The 18,297-nt window shown below is 40.5% G+C and overlaps 1 protein-coding gene across 1 annotated transcript in view; it reads right to left on the reverse strand.

Moving 5' to 3' along the window:
• Positions 1-18,297, reverse strand: part of PIP5K1B (phosphatidylinositol-4-phosphate 5-kinase type 1 beta) — a 347,555-nt gene that overhangs the window by 104,316 nt on the left and 224,942 nt on the right. The window contains exons 8-11 of the mRNA XM_070375799.1: positions 6,693-6,904; positions 5,420-5,503; positions 5,248-5,296; positions 2,187-2,271 (exon numbers count right to left, since the gene is read on the reverse strand). Of these exons, the coding sequence (XP_070231900.1) occupies positions 2,187-2,271; positions 5,248-5,296; positions 5,420-5,503; positions 6,693-6,904 (430 nt within the window). The remainder of the gene's footprint in view (positions 1-2,186; positions 2,272-5,247; positions 5,297-5,419; positions 5,504-6,692; positions 6,905-18,297) is intronic.

Here is an 18,297-nt window from a genome sequence, read left to right on the forward strand (position 1 = left end):
GGAGTGGAATGGCTACCCACTCCAGTATTCTGGTCTGGAGAATTCCATGCACTGTATAGTCCATGGAGTCGCAAACAGTCAGACACGACTGAGTGACTTTCACTTTAAATCGTTACTAAATTGGACCACAAAATACCTAAATGATAACATAAGGAACAATATTTTTTTTTCTTTTAATATAGTTAAAAACATTTCTACATAAATTATACACACCTGTTGTATAAAATTTAATAAATATTGATGTAAAGAAAAAGAAAATAACACACAACTTCATGGGTCAGAATAACCATTGTTAACTTTGGGTTTAGTCTGATCTTCCTTTTTTAATTCCTTATGGTTTAAAGTTAGGGTACTGATTTGTGATCTTTCTTCTTTTTGAATGTAGGCATTTATAGCTATATATTTCCCTCCCAGCACTGACTTTGCAGCATCCTGTAAGTTTTTGGAAAGTGCAAAAGCTGGTTTAAAACTCAACATTCAAAAAAACTAAGATCATGGCATCCAGTCCCATCACTTCATGGAAAATAGATGGGGAAATAATGGAAACAGCACAGAGTTGATTTTCTTGGGCTCCAAACTCCCTGCAGATGGTGATTGCAGCCATGAAATTAAAAGACACTCCTTAAGAAAAGCCATGACAAACCTAGACACCATATTAAACAGCAGAGACATTACTTTGCCAACAAAGGTTTGTCTGGTCAAAGCTATGGTTTTTCCAGTAGTCATGTGTGGATGTGAGAATTGGACTATAAAGAAAGCTGAGGACTAAAGAATTGATGCTTTTGAACTGTGGTGTTGGAGAAGACTCTTGAGAGTCCCTTGGACTGCAAGGAGATCCAGCCAGTCCATCCTAAAGGAAATCAGTCCTGAATATTCATTGGAAGAACTGATGCTGATGCTGAAACTCCAAAACCTTGGCCACCTGATTCGAAGAACTGAATCACTGGAAAAGACCCTGATGCTGGGAAAGATTGAGGGCAGGAGGAGAAGGGGACGACAGAGGATGAGATGGTTGGATGGCATCACCGACTCAATGGACGTGAGTTTGAGTAAGCTCCAGGAGTTGGTGATGGACAGGGAAGGCTGGCGTGCTGCAGTCTATGGGGTTGCACAGAGTCAGACATGATTGAGCAAATGAACTGATAATTTTTTGGAATGTGTATTTTCATTTCCATTTATCTTTAAGTTTTTTCTAATTTTTCTGTGCTTTTCTCTTTGATCCATTGGTAGTTGTTTGTTTAATTTTCACACGTTTCTGAATATGTGAGCATGTGTTAATTCTCACATATTTGTGAATTTTCTAGTTTTTGCTCTTTATTTATTCTGTTGTGATCAGAAAAGATACTTTTCATGACTTCAATCTTTTAAAATCTATTGAAATATATTTTGAGGACTCACATATGGTCTATTTTGGAGAATATTCCATGAGACTAACTACATTTTTATATACCCCACTAGAATTTTGTTGTCCATTTAGGTATGCAGGCCAATAACTATATACATGTAAATGAAGCTATAAGGACAAAATGTGCTTTAATACATCATTTTTGTTTCATATTATCCCATTATTTAATTATATCATAATGTATTTAGCCAATATATTATATGGTTTAATATTTTTTCCAGCACAAAATTGGACTCTAATGATTATGGCATCAATAAGCACCTGGCAGATGCTTTTGAACTGTGATGTTGGAGAAGACTCTTGAGAGTCCCTTGGACTGCAAGGAGATCCAACCAGTCCATTCTGAAGGAGATCAGCCCTGGGATTTCTTTGGAAGGAATGATGCTAAAGCTGAAACTCCAGTACTTTGGCCACCTCATGCGAAGACTTGACTCATTGGAAAAGACTCTGATGCTGGGAGGGATTGGGGGCAGGAGGAGAAGGGGACGACAGAGGATGAGATGGCTGGATGGCATCACTGATTCGATGGACGTGAGTCTGGGTGAACTCCGGGAGTTGGTGATGGACAGGGAGGCCTGGCGTGCTGCAATTCATGGGGTTGCAAAGAGTCGGACATGACTCAGCGACTGAACTGAACTAAACTGAAGATATTTAACTACAATTACTGATTACTGCTTTGGGGAGATAAATAGTTCAAACGCTTTCAATAAAAATCTTACAAAGTGAAGCCAGTCATTAAGTGCTGAGGGTAAAAAAAAAAAGAAATTCATAAAAATCTTACCTTGAATTTTCTTGAAAACTCTGGAATTCATAAACTTTAGAAATCTGTCTGCATAAAAGCTGGGTCTATGAACCGAAACAGTGTCCTGAAAAGATAAATCAGGTACCACAGGTTTACCTCTCACACAGTTTGTTTCGAGTCAGTAGAAAGCTCTATGCAACCAGCTTTCTGTTAGCCAATGTCCTTAACCAGAAGGTGTGGATGTTAGGAGCCAGACATGAGTGATGCCTGTGGGCGTGTGCACAGGAGCCGAGCTGGGGCAAAAAGCACAAGGATCAATCTGAGTAAAGATTCCAGATACTCATGGCGAAACAGATAATGAAGAGGGGCAGGGCTGAGATAGCAAAGACTTTGCTTTATAAACCCAAACAGCTAATCCTTGATCCACTGTCCACCACGAGGGGCTTTTAAATTCCATTTTTTAACATATAAGGCAACCAGTGCCTCAAGTGTCATCTGGAACAAAGACATAATCACTTTCAGTCAGAACAAAACTGGGACATAAACAAGCAAAACAACCCCAATGTAAGGTTGAGATAGAGAGTAAAAAAAAAAGTTTGCTGGTTTCACTTTCCAGTAATAAGGTATGTAAACACCATGACGATTCCTAGGAGATAAGGCTGACTGACGATCCCTGTTATGTTCAATAAGCTACTAATTAGATACAGCTGAATTGAATTAAATCATTAGCTCAATTCTCTCATGCTTGGTAGGAGTCGTTAGGACTGAGGGGGCATTTTATCACAAGTCCAGGAAAGAAGACAGATGAAGGAGCTAATTCCATATATTTATTCAGCAGTCACTTATTTGCTATCTGAGATAGACATTCCTAAAAATAGTAAATTTGCTTATTTAGTGTTCCATTTTGATTTGAGGTTCATGGATTCCAACAGAGAAACTTCTAAAAATTTATATTTAGATAATATCGTCTGCAGTGGGTTTGGAAGAAGAAATACACATTGGACCAGAATCCAGAGACCCAGTTCTCGTGTTAGCTCTAATTTTAAAGAGCTCTGTGATCCTGGGTAAAGACAGTATCTCAGTGCCTCAGTCTTTTCATCTGTGAAATTGGGTGTTACATGAAGCATAAGAGAATTCTGTAATCAGTGTTTTATGAAGGACACAGCATGGAGGAATCCTCTGCCAAGTGATAATGTTCTCTAGACTATCAGTGATCCTGCAGATGTGATGGAAAACTTCCCACTGGTCTGACATGCACTCCCCGAAGTGTTCTGTCAGTTTCTGCTGGAAGTGGACATGGATTCACAAGTGCAGTCATTTAGAAATACGTAAGATGTAAGATGACTGAGTCAGCCCTTGCCTTCTAAGAGAGGTTAAACTGTGGCTCTTTTTGGTATGAGGAAGCGTTGTTTAAAGGAGAGGCACAATTGTAAATAGAAAAAAAAAAAAGTCTTAACTATTGCTTATAATTACATAAATATATAGTCAGCACAGAGATTTTCTTAAAAAAAAAAAAAGGACACTGAAAAACAGAAGACATATTTTATTTCAACAAAGGTAGGGGCTCCTTAGAAGTATCTGACCAATAGAGACTAGACCATTTGGAGCAGAAGTCTCATTTGGTAACAGGGAATTGAAACTGTCAATAAACAGGAGGAGAATCAAAGTGTTTACTCTCTCTCCCTTCCATGTTCAAGGCATTATGTAGTTGGTACTTTTCTCAGCTAGAAGGAAAAAAACTAACCTTCCATCTTGGCCTTTCCTTAAAAAAGAATCTTTGATTTGAATAAGAAGCCTAAATTTGATTCTCAGAAACAAACTTGTGAACCTGTTGTTTAAAAGTGCATTTTGACAAAGGTCATTTCCTTAGCCTGTGGACAAAATGCAGATCTGACATGCTGAGAGGTTATTACCAGTCTTCCTCAGAACTGAGACAGCGAAGTGTTCTTTTCCAGGAACAGAGAAGAATAGCATCCATAATTTATCTTTTTTTTCCAAAGAAAAGCATCTGCTAACATCTTAAAAAAATATGTGAGCAAATCTTTGACCAATACAATCTTTGGAAGTGTCACTCTGAGTTATTAACTGAGTGAGGCTGAGGCCATAAATGTTCTGTCAAGCAGCAGGAAGTTCACATTTAACTTCTAGATAGGAAGTTGTGTGTGTGTGTGTAGACAGACTGCTCTTTGATAATTGTTTTCTTCAGTCGTGCCATTTCTGGGTGCAAAAGACATTCTTGTATCAGTTAACCTTTGTTATATTTAAATCCAACACAATTTAAAAGTTTTCCCTTCCCATGTCCTTATTATGTGTTATGCATTGTGTTGAACACCAAAGGGCATTATTTAACTTAACCCTCAAGTCAGCCTATGAGGCAGGGAGTATAGCAGTGTGCGCACTAAATTGTGTCAGACACTTTGTGACCCCATGGACTGTAGTCCACCAGGCTCCTGTGTCCGTGGAATTTTCCAGGCAAGAATACTGTACCTCCTCCAGAGGATCTTCCCAACCCCGGGACTGAACCTGCATCTCCTGCTTGGAGGTGAATTTTTTACCACTCTGCCACCAGGGAAATATTCTGAGGTACAGGTACTATTACTAGCTTCCTGCTATAAATGGGAAACTACACTAAGAGATGAGAAGCAAGCAGTGTGTCTGGGTCACATGGTTAGTAACATGGTTTAAATGCAGGATTCCAGCCTACAGCTGACCACCATCAAATTCAGGTTCAACCCCCTCTGAAGCTTAGTTTTGGGAGAACTTCAACTGTCCTACTGGTCTTTCCAGTGCCTATGAAAAGCCTTTAGCTTTTTCTCATCATCTCCTAACTGGGTCCTTTAGATTGCACATCAAAATAAGACATTATTTTGTTTTCCTGGCCTCTACCTGTTCACCCACGTGGATGGCCTCTATTTGAAAAGCCATTCACATTTATGTTGTCTTTATTCTTAGATTTGAACTGATCTGCTAAGCCTGAGATTCTGAGTTTATAAAGATAGTTGTTTCCTCTCAAGTGACACAGCTTCCTAGACATACACTGAGGTCTCTGAGAAATTAGAAAAATGATCCAGTTTAACAAGGAGCATGATAAATCACTCACCCCATCATAAACAAGAGCTTTCCAGGAATGTTCCAACTTCTTCATTAATCTAAATATAAACATACAGAAAAATAAAAGAAAGAATGTAAAATCAACCCCATTTGGCGAATTCTCAGAACCTTTCATTGAATTATTTTGAAATAATAAAAGACTATTCCCCCCAATTTTTTACCTATATGACTGCAGAATGTCAATAATGCCCATAAATAAGAGTAGCTTTTCTCCCTTATGGCTTTTAGCTGGAATGCCTCCCATTCTGTGAACAGAGCAAAAGAAAAATCATTTTATGTGAACAGGAAGTTAAAAATCATTTCTAATAAATAGACTGTAAATGAAAATGGTTAGTCTCTAAAAATCATGGACTCTCATCTTTATTTATTTATTTTTTTGGCTTCAGCTAAAGTCTTCCTGGGAATCAAGAAAGATGTACTTTCCAAGAAGGAGAATAATACCACAGTTGCCAGTTCTGAAGAGTTGGATGGGAAGAATTCAATTAAAAAATTATTCTGACTTTAAAACCATGAGCAAGAATTTTTAAAGTATTTCAAAATACTGCCCATCAAAAATGCAACACTTTTATATGTTTACTGTGAAATTTTAAAATAAAATATAGGTGAGCACAAAGGAAAAAAAATATATAAAAATATATAAAGAATCCATTCCAAGGATGCAAAGATAACTACTGTTAACATCTTTCCTCTGTATTTATTCATCTGCATAAGTTATTACTTATTAGATGGGTTTATAGGAAGGATTAAAAACTTTAGTATGTATGAATTTCCTTCATAAAAGTAAAATATGTCTGTGGTTTAGTCACCGTTGAAGAAGCTTACAAGATAGGCAGTTATAGTCAAGGAAAATGATTTCTTTCTTTCAGTCTTTTTGCTCGGCTAGTACACACACGTGGTACAGTCAACCAATTCAACAATTTTCTTTGGTTGTAACTGTTTATGTTAGTCAATAAGCACTTTGTACATGTAACCTAATGCTGCACATCTGGCTGAACCAAGTGATCACATCTGTCAGGATGTAGGACTAGGACAACAGAATCCTCTTACACAGATAAAAAGTTCTGAATTGCAGACATCACTTCTAGCAAGTATTTGCTTAAATGCATGCTTATTCAAATTCAAAGTATATCCCTCCTGTTTGTGAAGGATGTTTTGAATATGTAGTAAATAGGAATAAAAACATTTTTAGCCATTGTTAAATTATGGAGCCATTTGAAAAAAGAAACCATGTGGGTGAAAGCATAATGACTCAAAAAACTGCCATTCATCCAGTTATCTGTGGATGAGAGGAAATTAGGCTGGCCTGATCCATTTTAGTGCCAGGTAGGAATCTATTCCTAAAGAGCCACCATGAATGGAATATGATTGCATTTAATTACCCAGTGACGTCGTCTGCCATGATCAAGGGGTGTGTGGGCAGACGGCTGCACTTACGTGTCTGGGTTCTCTGTGATGATTCCGTCTCCCGATTTCCCTGGACCCTGGATGGATTCCATTGCTGTTGAGTAGAGAACCTTTTGCGTCCCAGGCCGCTTAGCATCAGGCACATTTTGGGAAATTTCCTCTTCTTTTTCTTTGAGGGTATGGTCCAAGATGTGGATCCCCAGCAAAAGGCTATAGTCCATGATCTTGAAGCTTTCCAGCACCTGAGTAAGAAAAAGAACCAGGAGGCCCATCAGGCCAATGGCTTATAATTCTCATCTGCCCAGGATCAGAGAGATACGTAGACAAGCAGCTCCTGCTTCCCCCCCAAGGGGGTGGCTGACAGAGGAAAAATCAAAGTAAAAACATTGGAGGTTATTATTAGGTCAAATGCAGTAACCACTGTCACCATGGTTCCAAGATGATATTTTTACACAAATCTAAAGTAAGTACATCTTTCTTTAGCACTCCATGAATGTTTTACTAAGCATTTATTGAACACTTCCCATGAGTCCAGGTGCTAAATGGTTCATTTTGATTCAGTCCTCACAACTCTTTAAGCCAGGTGCTATTATTGTCTCTGTTTCACAGATTAAAAAAATTGAGGCACACACAGGAAGTAATTTGCTCGGTATCATACAGCTCCTAAGTGGCACTGCTGGGATCTGAACCCAGGTGGTCAACTCCAGCACCTTAAGTACTAGAGGACAGAAACCAACAATCAATGGTCTCTAAAAACCTGTACCCTCCTGAGCGTGAAGACTCAGCTGGAATGGGCTTTTACCTGAATTCCGTTCTCAAAACTTTCATCTTCCTAAAGTTCAGGGGCCCCCTTTTCAAAGCTTGTCTTTCAAAGTTACCATCAGTTCCCTGTAGGAAGTCTTTTTTTAAAAGTATGGTCTCAACAAAGAACAGGACTTACTGTTTAATTATCCACTCAGCAAACAGTGGGAAAGAGAAGGAATTAAAAGTAAGCTGGATGTAGCCAGAAAAAGGAGATGGGGGAAAAAAAATGGAGACATGATCGAGACGTGAGGCGGGCAGCAACATGGCTCTTGAGTATGGGTAAGTCTGATACTCAGGACCCTTCAACTGAGGAAGAGTGTTCAGAGGGAGTTCAGGAAAATGGGATATTCTCTATTATAAAGTTTTTTTCCTAATGGTTTGTTTATGATTCTCCTCTACAACAGATTTTTTTGACACCTGGCATTTCTCACACAAAGCTGCTCAGGAAATCAAAACAGCCCAGAAAGAACAGCCTGATGGCGAATAGCTACCCCTGAACCAACATGACAATGTATCTCTGTACTCTAGTTAGGAAATGCCTTCGGAGATCAGAGTCTATAGATAATTGTTTAACCAGGGATTGAATACGTATGCATTACACTGAATTCTGTTCAAGTGTATATCTCGAACTTGTACACACTTGAACTTCAAGTGTATATCTTGAATTTAAGTGTATATCTTACACTTCTCCTTCTCCCTCAGTCAACTGCTTTTCATCAGACACTTATGACAACTTAAGAATGGTCGGGGCTTCCCTGGTGGCTCAGTGGTAAAAAACCCGTCTGCCAATACAAGCGACACAGGTTTGAGCCCTGGGTTGGGAAGATCTCCTGGAGAAGGAAATGGTAACCCACTCCAGCATCTTGCGCCTGGGAAATCCCATGGACAGAGGAGCCTGGCAGGCTACATTCCATGGGGTCACAAAGAATTGGACATGACTGAATACTAAAACAACAACAAAGAAGGGTTTTTGTTGTCTGAGGATTCAAATACTTGTGGCTGCCACTTACTGGATGCCATTTAATGGTAGGCTTTGTGAACTATTTTTTGTGGGCTTTCCTTGTGGCTCAGCTGGTAAAAAGTCCACCTGCAGTGAGAGAGACCTGGGTTCAGTCCTTGGGTTGGGAAGATCCCCTGGAGAAGGGGAAGGCTATGCACTCCAATATTCTGGCCTGGAGAATTCCACGGACTGTATTGTCCATGGGGTCACAAAGAGTTGGACACGACTGAGTGACTTTCACTTTTCATTTTTGTGAACTATGACGTATATGGCCTTTGGAAAATATGGTTATTCCTAGGTCTTATGTATCTTTGTTGGCAATGAGGAAACTTTAAGTGGGTTGGAAGTATTACTTAATCCTGAGTGCTCACCATTTACCTTTCAGTAAACTGAGTTGAATACTTTCAGAAGGAGGCAGGCAAGAGATAAGAGTAGAATCTTATTATTTAAGCAGTATAGGCCCTGGAACTTTCTAAGCCAGGATATCACAGACTGGCCTGACAGCAAAGTGGAACCAGTTTCCCCAACCTGAGGAAGAGGGACTCCAAGACTGGAGGAAGAAGGAAGGGCGACAGGAGAAGATCCTTACCACTGACCCAGCGCTGCAGCCTTAGACCCACGGGCTGGTTCCCTATGGAGGCACACCCATGCCTTGCCCCTCTGGAATACAACACAGAGCTGGGGAAGATGGGCCTGCATCAGGGTTGCCAAGGACCCAGCCTCTTAAAAGAAAACACTAACAGACACTGGATGCTTTCTTCTGACAGAAACAAGCATAGATAGATCTTAGCCTTTCCAATTCCCCACCATCCTGAAAGAAAGGCTTGGGAACAGTGCCCATCCAGAGACGATGCGACCCTGCACAATGACCACCGTCTGCAGATACCAGTTTTCCTGCTCTCATGTATCAGTGCTGGCATGTCCCTTCTTAGAACGAATGTTGGAGATGGACACGCAGAACACAGTGCACAAACTCTGTGACCCTAGGTAGATTACGTCACCTCCCCAGGCTTCAGTTTCCTCCTCAGTAAAAATGGTGGCAATAACATTAGCTACTGCACAGGGTGCTTGGGAAAACTAAATACGGTAATGCAGGTAATTTAGAGAAATTCCTAACACAAAGAAAGTGCTCAGTTCATTGTTAGTTATCATCATGGTTACAACTCATTGCTCACATGTGAGGTGTCAGCTGGAAGCAGACACCCTGGGGTTATACTTCTGAAAACAGACATTCATAAAAAGCCAACGAAAATATGACCGCACTTCCAGCCTGCTTGCTAGTATCCCTTTGGTGTGTCCCAATTCCTTTAGAAGTTCTGGGTTCATGGCACCGAGGAGCACCGCGTGGATGCTCAACAGGAAAAGGTTGGCTGACACAGCAATTCTGGCCAATGGGTTATAAAATAATGGCCTCGCAATCTGCCTGAGGGAACAGTCCTGTGTTCAGTGGGTGAAAATCACAGCCTTGTGCTCTGTACAGCCCCAAGTGTCCACTGGTAACCCCAAAGCAGTGACCTGGCTTCAAGAGCAAATTCTAGTCAGTCTCCGAGACAATGTACACATTTCACAGGCCTCCAGAGTGAAAACTGAAAGGCACTCCTGGACACCGTCATATTTGTTTCATTTTTCTCTGCAAAGTACCCAAGTATTAATTCTGCTTATAAATAAGCTTTCTTTATACAATAATCTTTCTTAATGTTTCTTACAGTAATCGTCTAATGCACTATTCAAACAATGGCTTTATCTGTACCTGTAATCTCCTTTCTTGCTCAAGGACAGGCCACAGAGAACATACGTATTTTTTAAGTGATGTGAAGTCAGGCTGGACAAAGCAAGAAGCAATTTCAATGCTTTATGTGGTCAAATATCAGGCTGGGTTTATTAAAAAAACATACAAGCCAAAACTTAGAGAGAATTAACTAAGAAAAAGCTATAAATAAGTTTGAGACAGAGATTAGATTTCTCTGTACTTTTTAATTGGATTGCCAACATATCTGAAGGGTCTGGATTGTCCTCAAGAGGCCAGGTTTCTACTTTCCAAGTGAAAGTCTTAAAAAAAAAAAAAAAAAAGATAAGTTATCTTCCTATTGTGTAGAAATCTGAGCATGATAGTTGGATTTGGGCTTAGGCAAAGTCACCATCCATAACAAATGTTAAGAAAGAAAAAGATAAATATATAGACGTATATTTTAAATGAAATTCCCAAACTTGTGCAATGAAAAATTCTGGGAACAGATTTTAGTCATGTGCACAGCAGATGTGCATCAATTAGGAACAAAATAGTTGTTATTCATATCTTCCCAGATCGTTAATGAAAGGAATCAATAAATCTGCCAGAACCTTAACGTGTGAGTGTTAAGAGGGTGCAACATCCTGCAACACGACAGACACCAGTCTAGTATGCCACTCAGGTGCACGTTTTTTTCCCAGACTGTCGGCCTGACCTCACTGTTGCTGGTGGATCCTGTACCCGTGCATTTGCTTTGCAAAACAGCTGCAAGGCAAACACAGGTGCTTTCCCATCCAGCTGGGCCAGACCTTACTCTCTCACCTGTGAAAAAGAGAAAGCAGGAAGGATTCACAGACATATGCAAAACTGAAAGTAAGTTGAAATACCACAGTGTTTTTTTATCCTTAGAGCCAGATTATTTTTTCTCTTCTTTCTCAAGGACTATTTTAAGTCAGTAATAATACTGGAATGTGGTTTAAAAAAAAAAAAAAGCCAACGTCAAAGCAGCTGCTACATTATCCTGAAGACGTGCTCAAAACTACTTCTTCCAAGATAAAGCATATCCTCTAGGCTTTCATGGCTGGCACTGCATCAGGGGGGCTCTCATTCACATACAATCTCTGTAGACTTGGTGACCTAACATAGGAGATGCCACAGCTTAGAACGGCAGGCAACGCTATGCTCCTTTCACAGACAAAGGTCAGAAAGATGGGTGTTCTTTTTCCTTTTCCATCCTCTGTGCCATAGCCCTTAGCCCGCTGCACACTGCTTTCTGCTCCTCAACTAGATGGAGCCAGCATGACTGCATGGTGAGAAGACTCCATGCCTGAAAGCCAGGTGGCCTGGTTTGACTCATGGCTCCCCCATTGGGTTGTCTTTGAGCAGAGTATATAACCTCTCTGGGCCTGGTATCCTCATTCATAAAATAGAAATAATAGGGACACCTACCTCACAGAGTTAGTGTGAAGATTAGTTCATCCACGTGAAGTCTTAGGACAGTCATGACATAGAAAAAGCATCCAGTATGTGCTAGTTCTTCTTATTGCCCTTGCTCTCCACCACCTGTAGAATAAACCACCCCCACTGGAATCTCTACTCATCCTTAGCTATAAGGCCCACCTTCTCTTGGTTCTTTGCCTTCCTATTTGTTTTTCCCAGTACTTTCCTCTATGCTCTAGGAATATTCACCAGAGTTCTCTCTTCAACTCCTTTTTTTCTACTTTTCTATAGTGACATTCATTTAGTACCCTGGAAAAAAATAAGTTGAGTGTCTAGTCTGTGCCAGGCCCCACGGAAGTTGCCAGATCTTCAGGGGTAAGTAAAACAGACAACTACACCATCCTCAAAATTACACAAGCTTTGCATCACAGGTTGAAGCAAGGCCTGCCCCACAAAATGGTGACCTACTTTTAACTATGGGAAAGCAGCAATAGAGCAGGTAAGAAATGATAGTACTTGAATGACACAGCAGCAGGGGAGCTCAAGGGAGACATGGATAGATTTAAGAATATTTTAGGGGTTGATTCCAACTATCATTGGTCCACAGACAACTCCTAAGATGTTATCTTTAATCTGAACTAAGTTCCAGTCCCGTATATTTCCCATAGCCTTCTGCTGGACATTTCTGTACACTGTCCTGCTGCAACCCCAAACTTTTTTTTTTTTAATTTAATTTTTAATTGGAGGATAATTACTTCACAATATTGTGATGGTTTCTGCCACACATCAACATGAGTCAGCCATAGGTAGACATGTGTCCCCTCCTTCTTGAACCCTCCTCCGGCCTCCCTCCCCATCTCATCCCTCACCGGCTCCGTGCAACCTCCAACTCTTCTTTCTCACTTTTTCTCTGAAATCATCCTAATGTGGATTTTGGACTCCACGACTCCTTTTCCTTTCATTACGTTTCCCAATCCTGCAGCTTCTATAATCAAAATCATCCTCCTTGCTAATACTTTGATTTCAACTTCCCTTTCTTCTTCTGATTCATTCTTGACCCCTTCACTTGACCAGGTCACCTCACATCCCTCCTCAAAGCCTGTGGTCTCTCACCATTGCTCAGGTGACACTGAGATCCTTGCTACTGTGGCCCCAGCCAACATCTGCTATTTACCATCTGTCTAGAGACACCTCCCAGGCTAGTCAAACTGAAATCCCATAATTACCCCTAAATACGCTCAGGCCGTTTCTTCTTAAAGGTCCTCATTTCAAACCTTACTGGTTTTTCAAAGCCTATCTCAATTCTTGCCTCCATAAAGACTAGACTCATGATCTACACAAAATATCAGGAACACATATCCCCTCTGAAAACTCAAGCACATTATTAGTACCTGTCTATGGAATAAAATACAACTATCCGTTTATCTATGCTTTTCCTATCATACATATAAGGCTGCTCCATTCACCAAAGACTTGTTTTACTTTGTGCTCCCTGCTTGCACTCTGATCAGAGCAGAAATATGCATTTTTACACTGCTTTCCATATGAAAAAGTAAGGGAAAAACAAAATATTCAGCAGCAAAGAATGTATAGCAATACATCTTACATTAATATCTCCAATATAAGAACTTGGATATTGCGCTTCACAATTACAATGCTTGTGAAAAATCTTCAGCACTGAAAGCATTTACTGTGATTCTGTGCTCTATGTTGTCAGAAAAAAATAAATAAAGATAATAGCCTACAGTATTCTCAAACCTTCCCACACCAAAAGTATTTATATCCACTTTGTCAAGGACAAAAATCAAGCTGTTATTTAGAGACTCTTAATTTACTGTTTTGTAGGCACACAACTAAATGGCAGATAAAAGGCAAGCTTGTTTTCTATAAACTAGGCTGAGCTTGGAATCTAGTAAGAGTATCACATTTCTTTTAAGGAAGCGTTTGCAAAAAGGGCATGTCACAGGCTGGGTCAACTTCAAAGACCCATTAAGCATCCAGGAGTGCTTGGTGCTGAGTTTAGGTTGGAGGCTCTGTTCTGAAACACACTTCAGGGCTTCCTTAGCTTTCCTGTCCTCTATTTCTCTGCTCTTCCAATCTGTAAGATATGTGAAGTTAAGTTGGCACAAGACTGAGAAAGGATGATAATCAGGTAAGTCCAAAAGACTGCTGAAAAATGGCTCCATTTTAAAAATGGTACCTGGGCTTCCCTGCAGTTCAGTGGTTAGGAATCTGCCTTGCAATGCAGGGACACCGGTTTGATCCCTCATCCAGGACGATCCCACATGCCACAGAGCAACTAAGTCAGCAAGCCACAACTACTGAGCCTGCACTGCAACAACCGAAGCCCGTGAGCTTAGAGCCTGTGCTCCACAACAAGAGAAACCACCGCACAGAGAAGCCTGCGCACGGCAACAACGAGTATGCTCCTCTCGCCGCAGCTAGAGAAAGTCTGTGTGCAGCAGAGAAGACCCACCACAGCCAAAAAATAAATAAATCTTTTAAAAAATGGTTCCAGCACCAGGAGACATTCACAGGGGCAATAGAATAGAATTCATCTGTAAACCATGCCTTATGCAAAGTGGAGAAGGATGATGATTCTAGGAGGAAAAAGATGCTTTTTAATCAGATTTAAGGCAAGCAGAGTTTCTAATAATTTTCCATGTTAGGGGGGCTCTTATAGAAATTAATCAAGTCATTAAAAATTTTATTGAGCACCTATTATGTGCTTGACGGCAACTGTAGCCATGAAATGAAGAGACACTTGCTCCTTGAAAGAAAAGCTATGACAAACCTAGACACCATATTAAAAAGCAGAGACATTACTTTGCTGACAAAGGTCCATATAGTCAAAGCTATGGTTTTTCCCGGAGAAGGCAATGGCACCCCACTCCAGTACTCTTGCCTGGAAAATCCCATGGACGGAGGAGCCTGGGAGGCTGCAGTCCATGGGGTCGCAAAGAGTCGGACACGACTGAGTGACTTCACTTTCCCTTTTCACTTTCATGCATTGGAGAAGGAAATGGCAACCCACTCCAGTGTTCTCGCCTGGAGAATCCCAGGGACGGGGGAGCCTGGTGGGCTGCTGTCTATGGGGTCCCACAGAGTTGGACACGACTGAAGCGACTTAGCAGCAGCAGCATGGTTTTTCCCAGTAGTCATGTATGGATGTGAGAGATGGACTATAAGGAAGGCTGAGCACTGAAGAATTGATGCTTTTGAACTGTGGTGTTGGAGAAGACTCTTGAGAGTCCCTTGGACTGCAAGGAGATCCAACCAGTCAAAGGATATTAACCCTGAATATTCACTGGAAAGACTGATGCTGAAGCTGAAGCTCCAATACTTTGGCCACTTGATGCAAAGAGCCAACTCCCTGGAAAAGACCCTGATGCTTGGAAATTTTGAAGACAGGAGGAGAAGGGGACAACAGAGGATGAGATGGCTGGATGGCATCACTGACTCAATGGACATGAGTTTGAGCAAACTCAGGGAGATAGTGAAGGACAGGATGCCTGGTGTGCTGCAGTCCATGGGGTCGCAAAGAGTCAGCCATGACTCAGCAACTGAACAACAACAGCTATGTGCTTGGTACTCTCTTGTTTAGAAATCCTTTGAGCAGTCTAGCTAATGTGTGATAAAATAAGAACACCACCATTTTACAACACCTAATGAGTTTGAGTGGACTCCAGGAGGTGGTGATGGACAGGGAGGCCTGGTGTGATGCAATTCATGGGGCTGCAAAGAGTCAGACATGACTGAGCGACTGAACTGAACTGAATGAATTAAAGCATCTAGTTAGTGGTCAAACATCTAGATCCAACAACCAATCTATAGGAAATGAAAGGGGAAAGAGGTGTATACTGAAAGAAATTATGAGAAACATAACCAGGAGAATCTGGACAATGGAATATACAAACCAATTTCTTCAACAAGTATCAATGAAATAATAAACGACCAGGGTAAAGGGGAGTGGTTAACCAGTAGACCCTATTTAAACCTTGATCCAAACTATAAAAAAACAGTTTTTCCCCCCTGATACAACTAGAAATTTGAACACTGACTAGTAAGAATTATTAATTTTCTACAGATATGATGAAGAGGTTGTAGGTACTTTTTAAAAAAGAAGTCTTTAGTAACTAGGGATTATTTGAGCAAAATGATTGGCAAAAACATTTATGTTAATTCAGTAAGACAAAACAGTATCCTGAAGATTTTATGCAAGTAGACATTCCTGGACGACTGGCTTAGGGTAAAATGAATGCAAGGCTATGCCACTCCTCCCCAAGTAGGCTCCTTGGAATACAGCCCCAGAATTACTTGCATGTGCAAGTTCAGTTAAAGCCGAAAGCTGTCTTTTAAATTTAATTTAATTTCCTCAATACAGCTCAGAGTGTTCTTTGCTAATATGATAAAGAGAAAAAAAACAGGCTGTGACAAGGCAAGCAGTTTTGACTGGTAGAGCAGACTGAAATAAATATTCAATCTCTAATTTAGTGATGGCAATAATGTGGTTTTTCACTGTGTCTAATGTGGTGACTTAGAATATCAAGCTGTGCTTGATAAACATGTAAAAAGGTCTTTTTTGCTCACTTAAAAAGCTTAAAGAAATAGAAGCATACCTTATAGCACTAGAAAATCAATTATTTTAAAAACTGTCGAGTACTTCCCATTCTATCTTCTAGTTGCCATCACTAGAAGTGACTTGCTTCACTGTGGCTTAAGTGATGGGACAGTTGAGAAACTGGGCTGATAAGCTGTCCAGTGAGACTCAGAGGCCACTCACGGCCCAAGTTTCCACGCCCACTTCAATGTACGAGGTGCGATTCCTGACACCTTCTCACCACCTACTACGGTCCACTCCTTGCGGTGAACTGTCTCTGAGTAAAGAGGAAAAAAGTCTTCCTCTCTCTCCTCTTCACTTTAATAAACAAAGAGAGCAAAGAAGAATGGGAGAATCTGTCCACAATAAATAAAACCTCAATTGTGTGGCCTTAAGGTTTGAGGCAAGGGCCATACCCTATTCACTTTTCTCTCTCCCACAGACTTAGCACAGAGCCATATGCAGAGCAAGAATTAGAAACTATTTGTTGAATGACATGTAGTTAATTTAGCAGAAAGGTAAGGAAGGATTTGTCAACTGAGATTCCAGTGATGGTTTGAAGCCAGAGAAATCAAGCCAAGCCATGCTCTGAGATCATTCAAGGTTCCACAGGACAGGCAGAATCTCAGGTGTGGGAAAGTCTCCATTTGTACTGAAAAGCTTACAGTTTATGAAGAACAATAAGTATCTACCCATAGGGTAAGTTTTAAGAAGTGACAGGAAACCCAGATTGCGGGAGGCATCACTAGAAATGAATTCTTCGGGGTCTTGAGGCATTTTAATTAAGAAACAATTATATATGTACACGGTCAAAATTAAGGAAAGTACAAGATGGCAGCTCAGTGCTACGTCCCACAGAGCATGAGGGTGAGGGTTTGAGGTGAAAATAGAATATAAAGTGCAATATTCTGCAATATGCTCTGGTGCAATATTCTAGTCTCTGTGTCAAGATGTGATCCACACCCTACATGTTTGATGATGTTTACCTAACAAAATGAACTGATAAAAGGTTAGTCTACACCAGTCCTGAGAGGGAGTTCAATTTTGAGTAAGATTATTATTTAAATTCAGACACGAATGTTTAAATTTGGAGAGACAAATAATAATTGGCAAGTACAAGACTGTGGATTTTAGTGAGCAAGAGTAGTCATGAAAAGTCCAGTGGTCCCTGGTTTTCCAGTGGTTAAGACTCTATACTCCCAATGCAAGGGGACTGGGTTCAACCCCTGGTCAGGGAACTAGATCCCATATGCCACAACTAAGAGTTTGCATGCCACAGCTAAAGATCCCACATGCAGCAATAAGCACTGACGATCCCAGGTGTCACAGCTAAGACCTGGCACAGCCAAAGAAATAATAAAAATGAAAAAAGAAAAAAAAAGAGTAGTCATGGAAAAATTAAGAGAGTCTAATTTTCCTATGCATCTGAGTGCAGAGAAAGTAAATTTGTAATCCCAAACCACTGCTTTCTCTGCTCCTGGAGCATGAAGTGGTTGACATATTTTCTCTAATTGCTAATAATCTAGAAAAAGTTATATAGCTCTTTCATAAACAGAAATATCAGAGGCTGGTGAGTCTCCACCTACAGAGAACGTCCGTACCATCTGAAGCCAGATTATCGGGTGAAAATGTAGCAAACGATGAGATGGCATCTAGAATGGTTTGTTTTGGGAACAGCTGGGGTTGACTGAACACAAGTGAAGTTTAAAAATGAGGTCTTCATGTGGAGAAATGAAGAGAGGACGTTAACAAGATCAGACTGCAGCCAGGCTCACTTTCAGGGTGGATGAGGACACTTTAAATAAAGATTAAGTTTTAACCTCCCTGCAGCCCTACTACCTAAGGACAACTGATACATCCAGTGGACTACGCATTCTTTTTAAAATACTTTTTCCCCAAGTGTTCGTGTACACAAATGCACAGATGCATCTTTTATAAAAAGTTGAAATTTAATAAATTCATTAAAAACAGATTGTCCTTGGCCATTTCACTCTTAAGAGGGGAGGAAGAAATTCTCCCGTGGAGATTTTCTACCTCACAATGTAGAGGGTAGAATTTTGAG

This window comes from Bos mutus, chromosome 8, assembly GCF_027580195.1.
Source record: "Bos mutus isolate GX-2022 chromosome 8, NWIPB_WYAK_1.1, whole genome shotgun sequence".
NCBI lineage: Eukaryota > Metazoa > Chordata > Mammalia > Artiodactyla > Bovidae > Bos > Bos mutus.